Genomic DNA, 13,341 nt, shown 5'->3' with positions numbered 1-13,341 from the left:
CACTAACATCAAACACCTGCTTATCATGGCACAACTCAGGCAATGGAGAGAGTGAGAGAGAGAGAGAGAGTGTGTGTGTGTTCGTGTGTGTTCGTGTGTGTTCGTGTGTGTGTGTGTGTGTGTGTGTGTGTGTGTGTGAGAAACAGAGAGGCGTTGTTATTGTGATAAAAAGCACAAGACTTATCAGATGACCTCTTTGGTTAAGAGGCTGTTCTCTTTCATTTTTCTCTCTCTCTCTCTCTCTCTCTCTCTCTCTCTCTCTCTTTCACACACACACACACACACACACACACACACACACACACGCTCTCTTCCCCCTTCACACTGCTGTCCAGTTAGCAGAAGATATGATCTGCCAGCTCTCCACCACACCCAGAGCCTGCTGGATAAAAGCCCTCCTCCGTTTAATCGCCTGCCCTCTGTGTGTATGTGCGTGTATTTGCGATGGTGTCAGTGATCATACCTAGTACTGTGTGTGCAAAGGAGTTCAAAATCACAAATGGTTTAAATATCATACAGGCCAGGTGTTTTGTTTTGCCCTGTATGTCATCTCTTCCTACATACAGTAGGCATTAAGTATAGCGTGTGTGTGTGTGTGTTTATTGCAGACATAGATGAGTGTACGACAGGCAGACACACCTGTGGCCCAGAGCAGACATGCTACAACACCAGAGGCTCCTACACCTGCCAGTGTCCTCCTGGCTACCAGAGGAACGGAGACCAGTGTGTAGGTGAGTCATTCAGGGACACAACACACACTCTTCTCCACTCGCTTTTAGCATTACTAAAAAGTGATGGTGTTAAGCTTTTGAAAATAGTGTTTTATCTTTTTTTTGTAATCTTTATTGATATCACCACTGTGGATTTTAAGAGTAGCTTTACTTTCCGATATATGTTTTACTGCCTGACTCACATCCTGATAATGTCAGTAAGTGTAGATCAGTCTCCTGTAGTTATCAAGCCATTAAGACTGGGAATTCTCATCATCCAACCAGTGTGTGTGTGTATGTGTGTGTGTGTGTGTGTGTGTGTGTGTGTGTTTTCCTGCAGACAGAGACGAGTGTGTCCTGTCCCACTACTGCATGCACAGATGTGTGAACACCCAGGGCTCGTACTACTGTGAGTGCAACACGGGTCACAAGTTGGCCAGCAACAACCACAGCTGTATTGGTAAGTCGCCTTCAAGACACGTGTCTGTGTGTGTGTGTGTGTGTGTGTGTTTCTATTATGTGCAACATCAAATGATAAAAACATTTTGCTTAGATCCTTTGTAATTCAAACGTCAGACCTTTTGCTGCAGTTGGACATCCGCTTCATCTGCTCACAGGCAGACTTTTAATAGCTTTGTGCACCTGTTGTTCCTCGCGGGCTGAATGCAAAGGAAGGAAAGCCGTGAGAAGAGTTAAGAGGTGCAGTGTAACACACAGCAGCGGAGGTCAGCTTGGGTGTAGCTGACCATTGTCCAGCGTAACACTCATTGTCTTTCTGTTATCCCTCAATTTCCTCAGGGTGCAGATTTTGAGAGCAGCATTGGATTAAACAAAACAACAAATGATGCACTGTAAACATTGGATTGCCTGGAAGCCGTGGGCAATCATGCAATCTGAACCCCACAGCAAATCTCCCACTGAAGTCAAATAAAGATTTATTGAAAATGTTGTGTACTGATAGAAGGTGCGATAGAGAGCTCTTTATATCTGGAAAATATTTAGAAATCTCTCAAAACCCATGACTGGCTCCCAGCTATGTAGACAGACAAAGGGATGGAAAGTAGACAGACAAAGGGATGGAAAGGCTGCAGTGTGCACATGTGCATGTGCACATGTGGTGCATGTGTGTGTGTGTCTCTCTGCAGTTATGCATAATGCACTAGGTGTGGCTTCTAGATAAAAGGGCAGGGAGGCCGCCTTTCAACCAGAGGAGCCTGCTGATGCATCCTAAAGCAGGACACTGACTCCCTCCCAGTTGCAGGGGGCGCTGTTCTGTCGCTGAACCTGCACTTTGACCTCAATAAAGTATCACGTTACTATTGCCATTTTTAAATGGCTGCTCCTATTTCAGATGTGAATGAATGTGAGATGCAGAGCCCCTGTCAGCACCAGTGCTACAACCTGATGGGCTCCTTCCTCTGCCAGTGTGACCAGGGCTACGAACTGGCACGGGACTCTGTGTCCTGTCAAGGTACATACACATGCATCCACACACACGCTGTACACACACACACATACACACTGGGATGCATGCATGTAATGTGCACGCACACCCAAACACATTCCCATCTTTGAATCATGAATTTGTACTCTGCCACGTTCATTGTATGGTATGTGTGTGTGTTTGGTGTGTACATTTCCCTCACAGACATTGATGAGTGCAGCTACTCCAGCTACATGTGTCAGTACCAGTGTATTAACAGTCCTGGAAGTTACTCCTGTGAGTGTCCAGAAGGTTACCAGCTCCAGGGGATCAGGGCGTGTCAAGGTACTGCGTTGTTCCTCCTCTCCCACCTTTCTTTTTTAATCCCCTCTCACAATTTATTTATTCATTTAGTTTGTTATTTTCTCCCCTCCTCTCCCCTCTGCTTTCACACGCAACCAAGTTCCCAAGCCATTCCTCTTCTCTTCCTCCCTTCCTCCTCTTCATGAACTCTTTGAAGATAACTATTAGAAGAACTTGATCATTCCACCTATCATCCACTCGTCCGCCTCCCAAGCAGGAATGAAAGCTAACTCTCAACCAATACTGTCATGGAAAGAATGCAGAGGTTAGGTAACACAAACACAGCAACCGTGTGTTGCCCTGCTAAGCCACCTCTGTGAATTTATGTGCATGATGTTGGTTTCTTGAAGTGGATTTATTTGAAGCTCCGGCGTTCTCTCAAAGGGTGAGCTGTTATTTTTTCCTCTCCCCCTCGGTCAGGTGCAGGCTTTATAGGGGAGCTATGAATCCAGCTTGTTGTGTCAGAGGGACCTTTCGGTGATGAATCCAGGTTGCTGTGCCAGAAATAGCCCTGTGGTTTGGGGCACGTTTGATGGGGCTGTTTTCATGGTGGGGTTGCAGCAGGGAGAGAGCTGCAGTTGGGCCTGTGCGGTTGCATCGGGGGCTTCCCTGGTATTCATCTCTACTACGGTCCTGCAGGCTTCCCTCTTGGGCTTCCTCACATCTCCGTGACTGCTGGAAATGGAACCACAACCATTCCCAAATTTTATGCATCCTAAACTTAGATCGTCTTTCCACTGCACTGTTTTGTAAAGGAAGTGTGTTTATGCATATGAGTTTGTGTGTATGTGGTGTGTTCATATGTGTGTGCGTGTGTGTGTATACTGGAATTGTTATCCACCTGACTATTCAATACTCTTTTCTCTCTGTCCTGCTCTCTCCATCACTAGACGTAAATGAGTGTGAGACAGGGACCCATGACTGCCGAGAGGAGGAGATGTGCTGGAACTATTACGGAGGTTTCCGCTGCTATCCCAGAAACCCCTGTGAGGAGCCTTACATCAGAACCTCTGAGAAGTCAGTACACAGCATCCAAATCTTTCATTTCACTATTCTCAACACAGTCCACTTTGTGCTTCACACAGATTGTGGTAACTGTTGTATCCTTGCAGTCGCTGCATCTGTCGGTCTCAGACAGAGTGCCAGGGTCTCACTCCATCAGTCGTCTACAAATACATGAGCATCCAGGCTGATCGCTCTGTACCGGCAGACATCTTCCAGATTCAGGCCACCAACATCTACGCCAACACACACAACACCTTCAGGATCAAAGCTGGCAATGAGGCCGGAGAATTTTTCCTCAGGGTAAAACAGATGAGAATCGCATTTTTGTGTTGCACTGTCTCACGAAAAAATGGGGTAGGATATAATGGGTGATTATGGGCTAAGATTAAAGGCTAAACTGTTAAAGAGTAAAAAAAAAATAGAACTAAATCATTATGTTATGATAAGATCCATCTTCCTGAGATTTTATAGTTCACAACATAACAAAAACAAAGCTATAATAAAGCTAATAAAAAAACCTATAAGAAACATGCTACTCCCCCACTCTTAAAATCACTACACCTCTTATTATATCAATACATGACACCCATAACACAGTAATTACATGTGTCTTCCCAATTACAGATCAACATTTGGCACATTAAGCACTAAACAAGAAACAATACAAATTCTACTAAACTGTAATTCTAATCATCTAATCTATTTCATTCTAATAAACACAAATTCTCATGAAAAAAATTAAATTCTACATCCTATATCCCCCCATATACAATATAGACCAGAAAGATATTTGATTAAATCCATATCCACATACCTACACACTGACATGTCATTTTTTCCCTGCAGCGTTCCAGCAATGTGAGTGCCATGCTGGTGCTGACCAAGCCTCTGTCGGGCCCCAGGGAGCACATCGTGGACCTGGAGATGACCACTCACCACATGACCATGAACTACCGCTCCAGCTCCCTGCTGCGGCTCACCATCATAGTTGGGCCCTACGCCTTCTGAGCAGCAGATCCCAGCAGCAAAACCCAGCCCAAATCCAGCCCGGTTCCGCAAAGCATAGCATAGTCTAACACAGCAGATAAACATACATTTGCATACATTGCACACATATACAGACTGTACAGCACAGGCCAGCCCAGACTCTAAGTCCATACAGCAACACAGCAGTCCCAACATACAGTAGCTTGCTCAAGACAGTCCAGCCCAGTTAATAATGAGGGCCGGTGTCCGCTAGGCTTCTTTTTCTGTCAGAGTGCTGGGAAGCAACAGGATGAATCAAGCTCTGTGTGTTGGTTTTGTATCTATGATGACTTCAGCAGCACAAAAGTTGAAACATTTTCAACTTGAAGTGTCAGAGTGGACACAAAAAATGGTGGCACACACTAAAAAGACGCTGGGTGCAGCACTTTCACTCGTGGAGGCTGTATATTCTACTTCCCTAGTGAAAACAACTGGGATCAAAGCACTGGCACTCAGGAAAAGAAGCCTAGTGGACACACATCCTAACTGTGATGAATTTATTCTCTCCTTGAAGTCTGTTCTTGATGCAGCTGTAACTAAATTTACTGTATCGCTTCAAGCCAGCACCTGCTTACTTTGACCTGTGTCTGCATCAGCGATGCACTCTATTGTCATTCCATGTCAGACTTACACAGAAAACACATTTATTCTCCATATAAATAGACCAAAATATATGAGCAGCTTTGCTATCATTTACAGGCTTTTAACATCACAACTTGTGCCGGTAAATTTTATGGGGGTCAGTACTGTTGCGCCATCCTATTCATGTGAGTTTGCTTATACTCATGATGAGTAATCATTTCCAGAGTAGTCCAAAACAGTTTAGAAGTGTAAAGGGGAGGGCATTTGCCAGTGTACTTAGTGCAGTGAGTTGAGTGAGTGCTACCCATTGTGTGACAACAGGCTTGATGCCCATAGTGTTCACTCAGAGGAGTTAAGTCATGTACATACCTAGGTAACAAATCTGTGTGTATGTATGTGTGTGCGTGTGTGTGCGTGTGTGTGCGTATGTGTGCCTGCCTGTGTTTCCGCATGCATGCACTTGAAAGTGTGAAAGACAGAGAGAGAGAGAGGGAGAGAGAGAGGGAGGGGGGAAAGAGTGAGAAAGAGCTTGTTCACCGCCCCGGGTTCGGTGGATGTGGTTGAGCTGTTTATGCGTTTCTGTGATGCCATCTTAATAACCCTTGGTCAGAGAGGCAATAACAGTGAGCCCTGAACTCAAGAACACACTCAGGAAATGATGGCTTTCATAACACAGTTTGGCACGATTCACCTCTGCGCTTGTTTGAGGCCAATTGACCGCTACTTGGTGCCACAGTGATTCTCGGGAGGAACAGTCGGGCTTTCTAATGTCGGTCCCAGTCAAGAAGTCACACTGGCACCAAGCTGGCTTACGTGAGAGAGATAATTACAATGCGTTGCCCTGTAGCTGGCTCATGTAAGACACAAGGGATTAATTCAGTGCCACCACACTCTCGGCAGAATGAGAAACCTTTCACTACCTGCTTTACCTTTCATGACTCCACGTGTCTGCTTTGGCTTATTGCTGAAACATTGTACACTGTAGACATGCAGCACTGAAAACCCATATTGAAAACCAGTATGTTGTTCAACTATTCACCACTCTCTCAGTGTAGCAAGCTATCTGTCTTCGCTGAAAGTGAATCATTAGCCTTACATTTTGTTTCTGTGGTTTCAGCAGTGAGCATGCAATAGGGATCCACATGAATATAGTGCCTTAGAGGTATACACACAGCAAATATAACACACTTTTTTAATCATGCTGTCAAGACTGTTACTTCTTTCATTGAAATGCCTTAATGTTTTATTTTGATTTTCTCCTCTATTTAAAATAGCCGATATATTTTTTCATATGTATCTTTGATTGATTGTACGCTGAAGAGCAAAAGTTATATTGTTGAATAAAATATGATGGATAAATGGGTCCAGGTCTTGCTGTTTTCTTCTCAAGCTGCATATCCACAACAAGAGCAGAGAAATATCTATGAAATGTGTGAAAGCTCATGGTAAGAGGTGCAGTTGCGCACCGCATGCACCAAAGTGAACAAGATCTGTCTTCACATGTAATGGAAAATGTTGTGTGAAACGCTCTGCTGCTTTTCCCATGCTTTTGGGAAAAGGTGAAGATGATTTCATCTGAATGTAATGATGAAAAATGCAGTGTACATAATGCCCTAGCTATCATATCTATCTTATTTACAGACATCCAGGGGGATATAGTATGTTCAGTCAGTGTGTGTATGTGTGTGTGTGTGCCAAGGGACAATCGTGAAGCCTGTGAGACAAAGAAACAGACTGGGGCACACATGCATGCATAGATACACACACACACACACACACACACACACACACACACACACACAACTCACGACACATACACACAAACATATTTAGAATCTGAAATTGGTTGGGAGTGGTTTTATGGTAAGTTGTTACTCAATCATTCTGCTGTCCTGAGCTTTAGTCAGAGCCGTGTTGGGATGTGTAAGATGATACATGATGTGTCATTGTTCCCCTAACCCCATCTTCACTGGAGCTCTGTGTTTTTGCTGTCCATGCATGATTCAACCCCCGGGAGAAAACACTACTCACCCACTGCTGCAGTGACTCAACTGTTCTCCAAGTTCTCGAGAGGAACAACATTTTCTACATCTTGTTCTTGATTAATATTCCACAGGGGTAGCGGTGAAGATATTAAACTTAATCTCCCTCCGTGTAGCTAGACATTTCATTAATCAATATAAGCTTTATTAAATAGATCAAAGCCCGAGTCATTGGCTGAAGATCATAGAGGAGAAAAAGAATTAGCCATTAACTGTAAGTAAGTTGAGGGTTTGTTGCCCTCCGTCATCCTCCCACTCCAACATCCCAGTGATGCAATGTTAGCTTGGTTAAAAATAATGGTTTCCCATTCCCCATTGTTTTTACTATATGCATAATTCTTTACACAAGTCAGCTTGGTTGAGGACTGTTCAAATTTCAACAGTCAAGTCTTCAAATTCCCAATTTTGTCAAATTTACAAAAACAGATAAAGGGATGTTTCAGATCAATCTTCTATCAAGTCATCAGTCAGTGAGGATGACAGGTGGTGGGTGGGGGGTTAGCTGATCCTTAAACACAGCCTCAAGGCATCTATATATAGTCTACTGTACAGAACCTGGAGGCCAGGATCTGTTACTCTAAATGGGGAACTGGCACACCTGCAGGGCAGATGCATATGCAGGACAGATGTGATACCAGGAAGATTCAAACCCAGTTACCTTTTATCGTGCTTTTACCTCTTTGGAATGCCCGCCAGTCTTCCCTGATGAAAGGAGTTTACCGTGCCGCATAACTTAATTAATTTAGACGTTCACTAGCCTCGGAGGAATCTGGGTTTGAACCTACATCACAAAACCTTGTTTGAAACCGATGTGATAAATCACCTCTCTCCGGAAAATAATTCACAAACACTTCATAGTGTGCAGTTACTGTATGTTCTCCCCTGCCTGCCTTGGGGTCTTTCAGAGCGGGTGTCAGGGAGAGTTGTCTACGAGAGGTAAGAGGTGTTTTAATGGCGAGAGAGAGTGTGTGAAGAGGTGAGAAATGAGTAGTTTATTGGATGGCATTTGAGATCGGAAAGATATAATGGGATGAGGTCACCTGTTAACATTGGCAGAAGTGCCACACGAGGGTGGCATAACCACACATGGGCATTTACAGACACACACACACACACACACACACACACACACACAAACACACCACTCAAGAAATCACTCTTAAGGGAACAAGAATATACACATGTCTAACAAATTAGCAGAACCACCCATTTGTGTGCGCATGTTTGTGTGTTTGTGTACGTAAGTTGTGTCACTGTGGTGAACTCTGCAGGTATGGTATGCTGCCTGGTGCCACTGCATGTGGCTGTTGAACATCTGCCAGGCCATAAACACTCCCCGCCTGGTGCCCAACCACAGATGTCGTTTCAATCGGCCTTCAGTCAGGCTGAAAAATAAATCCTGGAGGTCCATACCTGTGTGATTACATTCTCTAATTATACTCTGGAGCAGTAACTCTGAGATGACTAAACGAGACGGGCCCTCGGGGTGTTGTGAATGTAATTATATCCTGACAATTAATAGGCCCGCTCCTCAGAGAAGAGTTTGTTATATGGTGACGTACCTGACCGCTTTTAGCTTGCTGGGGAAGCCTTTGAATTATGACATAATTAGAAGGGAAAACATGATATAGAAAGATGATAATTATCCCGAGGTACGGTAAACGGCATTGCCTTTGATATGTGCTCAACTCTGAGGAAAAGTCGATCTTTCTTCTCAGAGTGCCTACTGCACAGTGTGGTGTTTAACATCTGTAGCAGAGGTTAAAACAATGAACTATGCTAACTCTTGAACATGCAGTAGGCCTACATCATATTAAGCCACTGTTAGCTCCATGAAAGTCTTGCTTTATTTAGATAAGGTTGAGGAGGCTCCATCTGTTGCCATAGCACCAAATATATACTCCACATTTCTATCAGTTGCTGAAAACAATAAAGAAGGAAAGTGGAGGCCAAAGGCCACGCATGCAAACAGCAGAAGACCAATAAAAATGCTTCTTAGCATTAAGAGAAGCACACTGGAGGGGGGCATGTTGCCAGAAAATGTATTGTTTTGTTATTGGGAGAGGTACAGAAAACATGAATAATGCAAGCCAGAGGAATGACCTAAGATGTACAGTACACTCACCCACCCACCACATCCCCAACCTGCACCACATGCTGCCCTCTCCCATCTTCATACCCAGCTGCAATCCACCACTAACTGGTCACCGCTCATCAGCCTGGAGCCCGGGGCTGTAATGCCGTGAAATTATCTAAAAAAAATAAATAAAAAAAAACACAGTGGAAAGCCACCGTTTTACAACTCTCACTAAATCTCGGGATTCTCACATACACCCAACACTCCCATCCACTTCCATCTCTCCCACCCTGTCAGCACACATCTGCCCTGGATTTTCAAGCTGGATGATCCACTTTTCATATTTTCCACTTTCCTGCCATCCCTCCCCATGCAACCCTGGAGACACAGAGAGAGAATGAGAGAGAGAGAGAGAATGTGTGTGTGTGTTTGTGTGTGTGTGTGTGTGTGTGTGTGTGTGTGTGTGTGTAGCGTGTGTGTGGGCGTGTGCACATGTGTGTGTGACAGGGATGAAGACAGGCAGGCAAGGGGAGGCTAAGGGTGGGCCCAGGTCTCTGACGTGCCAGTCAGTAATACTTTTCCTCAGGTTGAGGTGTGCTCACCAGGAGGGTGTGTTACTGTTGGAAAGCTCCATAATGAACAGAAGGCTGGCTCTGTGCCTGATCAAATTCCAACGCTGCCTCATATCTATCTCGCCTTCCAAAAATGTTCAGCATACCAGTGGGTTTTATTGACTTGTCAGAGCAGACAGGGGAGAGCAAGCTCTGCCTTGTAAGGCGTGTGCAGCTAACAGGTTTCTGAAGCAAGAATCTCTGAGGATGAGCTTTTTTAATAATAGACATTGCATTTTTTACTGAAAGTGATAAGTAATGACAGCAACTATAGAGATAAGAATATTTGCTGGGGCAGAGGTAATTCTGATGTTCAGTATATAGTCTTCAGGGATTTGAGAGTCTTTATCCAAATTGGACCTGTATACCTTCTTGTAAAATGTAATGTGTGCATGTGAAGCAGAGGTAGAAAGTAACTAAGTACATTTACTCAACTACTGTACTTAAGTACAATTTTGAGGTACTGGCACTTTACTTGAGTATTTCCATTTTGTGATACTTCATACTTTTACTCCACTACATTTCAGAGGGAAATATTGTACTTTTTACTCCACTACATTTATCTGACAGCTGTAGTTACCAGTCACTTTGCATAAGGTTTTACATGCAAAACATATGATATGATATGAATATGTTGCATTGTTAGAGTTGAAACTCCCCAACAGTATATGGAGTAGTTTGACCTACAACATTAAAATACTTCTTACAGTAATATAACACTCTGAAAGGGACTGTTCTTCAGAATGAGTACTTTTACTTTTGATACTTAATCACATTTTATTGCTAATACTTCTATACATTTACTTAACTAAACTTTTGAATGCAGGACGTATACTTTTAATGGAGTATTTTTCCATGGTATTGCTACTTTTACTTAAACAAAGGATTTGAGTCCTTTTTCCACCACTGATGTGAAGGTCTATAAGACATCTTCATTCTGTATTTTTTTCTTCTTCTCTGATAAGCCAAGGCCTATCTGCTTATGGCATTTCCCACACTTCTGCAGGACGTGTGCAAACATTTTGTACTGACTGGAAAGCGTGGCTTGACTTTCACTGGTGAAACTGAGTCAGGCAACAAGAGGGATGGTACAGCGCCAATGCTGACAGATGCTACTCCACTATCTGTCTCATAATGAGTTTAGCCTTCCCTCTCTCTCTGTCATTCCACTCTCTCTCTCTGCCTCTCACCCTCTGCCCTGCAAATATAGTTAACTGCATGACCATCCTCTTTGAATGGCTGTTAACAGCTGCCTCTGTTTGATGGTTGCCTGTGAGAGCATGTAATTGCATTTTGCCCTGGGTGTACATGCACACATTAAACCAGTGTCAGTGCCCATTACATTCCAGAGCAGAGCAACTCAGGTACAGTATGCAAATCCCATACGAGAACAATGTGCTCTGGAGATGCTTCAGCACCGGGCACTTCGGCTGAAAAGAACACCATGGGAGGAAACTGTATTGCACTGATTATTTTTGAGTGAGGCTTTGCTTTCCAAGTAAACAAGTCGCTCATTTTGATGTATAAGAATGAAAAAAACAGCATTCATTTAGTTTCATTTCATTGTGAAACTGGATCATTTCAGACAAACAGAAGACCAGGGAAAAATTTTATCAAATCTAAAATAGCTGATAACCAAACACAGCCAAATATCTCGCTATTAGCAGCAAAAGGATGTATCTGGCTGGCCTAGGGTAGCTGGTCCCAGTTGTTAGGGCTCCGGGGGATAGAATCTGCTATGTTGGGACCTGATCCATACCGGGATCAGATGCAGAATTCCAAAAATGTCCATCTACATGCCAAGAGTCAGTGTTGGACCCATTTTGTTTTGTTGGACTATCTTATCTCTTTGCATTTTGTTCTGGTATCTCTGCCTAAAAACAATTTGAAGACATAACATTTTTGTATGAAATTTATCTGCGCATAGGAACTCTAACCTGACTCTGCCAGTGGGGGAAGGGGGTGGGGGGCATTTTGAGTGGGTGTGGAGTTGGAATTGAGTTGGTGGTCAGTGAAAAATAAACTACGGATTCCTCGAAACCACAAAAACAGGCCTAATGTTCTCAGTGGCTTTCAGGTCCTATATCCATCAGTTATTGTGATAAGTTACAGTCATGCTGTGTCCATTGTTATGGTTGGGGCCTCTCTGCTGTGTGAGACAAATCATCAGCCATATTAGAAGGTGCACCATGTGCCTGCACCCCATAATAAGAGACAATGAAGACATGACATCTAATACTAGAGACACAGGGTCATGGACATGAAATCCCATTACACTGCTTGTTCCCCATCACAGGATGACATGTGAGTAAAATCCTAATCTATGAGATTATGAACATCTGAAGATAAAAGCTGAAAATAATGCAAGCAATCCGATAGGCAATGATCAATAGCATTAATTGTTTGGGCCTCCCGAGCCTACTACTTCAGATCTGCAACAAAGGAACTGTAGGTGAAGTCTGACACCTAGTGGACAAACTGTGCACGCACGCACACGCACACACGCGCGCGCGAGCGAGCGAGCACACACGCGCGCGCGAGCGAGCGAGCGAGCACACACACACGCACACACATACACGCGATCATCACCACACCCAGCAAATCCAAGGTATGGCTTTCATGGAATAGAAATGAAAACTCTCGCCCTCATTACCAGACAGTCGCTCACATCCTATATTCCCTCTCCAGTCAATGAAGCTCAGTATCAGTCACGGCTGGAGGAATGAGGAGGGATGTAATGCTGTGACAGTCCAACAGATGGCAAAGTCTGCTCAGTTTGACGTGCAACGCAGGCCTTGCCGTGAACTAGGCCTCTATGTTGACAGTGTTTACCACACAGTCAAATTTTAACACCCCATGACATGACAAATGACTGAGCTATGGAACGATAGATCCATTCATAAAATTAAGACAAGGATACCCATAAGATAAATTAGGCTTATTTTTTGTGTAATTTAAACCCAATTAATCATTTTCTACATACTTTATGTAAACGCCCCTTGAAGAGTTAAATGATGAAATATTACTGAAGGGTATACAGGGTAACAGGGCATATCTTTGGGTAGCAAGGACCTGTTTGGTACAGCCAGGTCTAACCATAGACTGTAAAGGGTCTAACCAGTGGTCTATGTGCCAATTCTGAAATGACACTGAAATAGCAAAATTAGGATAACTGTTTTGCGGTGACTTGAATAAGCTATCGTAAGAGACAAAAGGACCGTATGTGTATGAGAGAGAGAGAGAGAGAGAGGGCGAGAGATTGAATTGAATTGAGCGAGAGAGAGAGAGAGAGAGAGAGAGAGAGAGAGAGAGAGAGAGAGAGAGATCCCTCCATCCTTCCTGGTGGGAGGTTTGAGATGCGCTGCGCAGACCCGTCCGCTCCCGACGCATCTTCCTGGCCTGCCCCTCTCTCTCTCTCTCTCTCCCCTGTCTCTCTGTCTCTCTCTCTCTCTCTCTCTCTCTATCTTTCCTCCTATTCTGTCTGCCACTAGCCTACCTGAGG

General features: G+C 43.9%; 1 protein-coding gene across 1 annotated transcript; it reads left to right on the top strand.

The window, feature by feature from the left end:
* The first annotated feature begins 612 nt into the window (after window positions 1–612).
* On the top strand, window positions 613–6,466 carry LOC139640878 (EGF-containing fibulin-like extracellular matrix protein 1). The gene is made up of 7 exons (XM_071515105.1): window positions 613–731; window positions 1,051–1,170; window positions 2,062–2,181; window positions 2,359–2,478; window positions 3,387–3,513; window positions 3,609–3,801; window positions 4,348–6,466. The coding sequence occupies exons 2-7, from the start codon at window positions 1,083–1,085 to the stop codon at window positions 4,507–4,509; spliced, it is 810 nt and encodes a 269-aa protein (XP_071371206.1). The 5' UTR covers window positions 613–731; window positions 1,051–1,082; the 3' UTR covers window positions 4,510–6,466.
* Window positions 6,467–13,341: the final 6,875 nt, after the last annotated feature.

This window comes from Centroberyx affinis, unplaced genomic scaffold, assembly GCF_046629955.1.
Source record: "Centroberyx affinis isolate AG114_WGS23_722 - 3 ecotype Tasmania unplaced genomic scaffold, CSIRO-AGI_Caff_v1 ptg000004l_1, whole genome shotgun sequence".
In the NCBI taxonomy this organism is placed as follows: Eukaryota; Metazoa; Chordata; class Actinopteri; order Beryciformes; family Berycidae; genus Centroberyx; species Centroberyx affinis.
The sequence above is the reverse complement of the archived record's forward strand: the minus strand, read 5'-3'. Positions and strand labels throughout refer to the sequence as shown.

Coding starts and splice junctions, on each gene's coding strand:
- LOC139640878 (XM_071515105.1), top strand. CDS start 1,083: ATGCACAGATGTGTGAACACCCAGGGCTCGTACTACTGTGAGTGCAAC. Junction 2,182..2,358: donor GGACTCTGTGTCCTGTCAAG/GTACATACACAT, acceptor TTTCCCTCACAG/ACATTGATGAGTGCAGCTAC. Junction 3,802..4,347: donor CCGGAGAATTTTTCCTCAGG/GTAAAACAGATG, acceptor TTTTCCCTGCAG/CGTTCCAGCAATGTGAGTGC.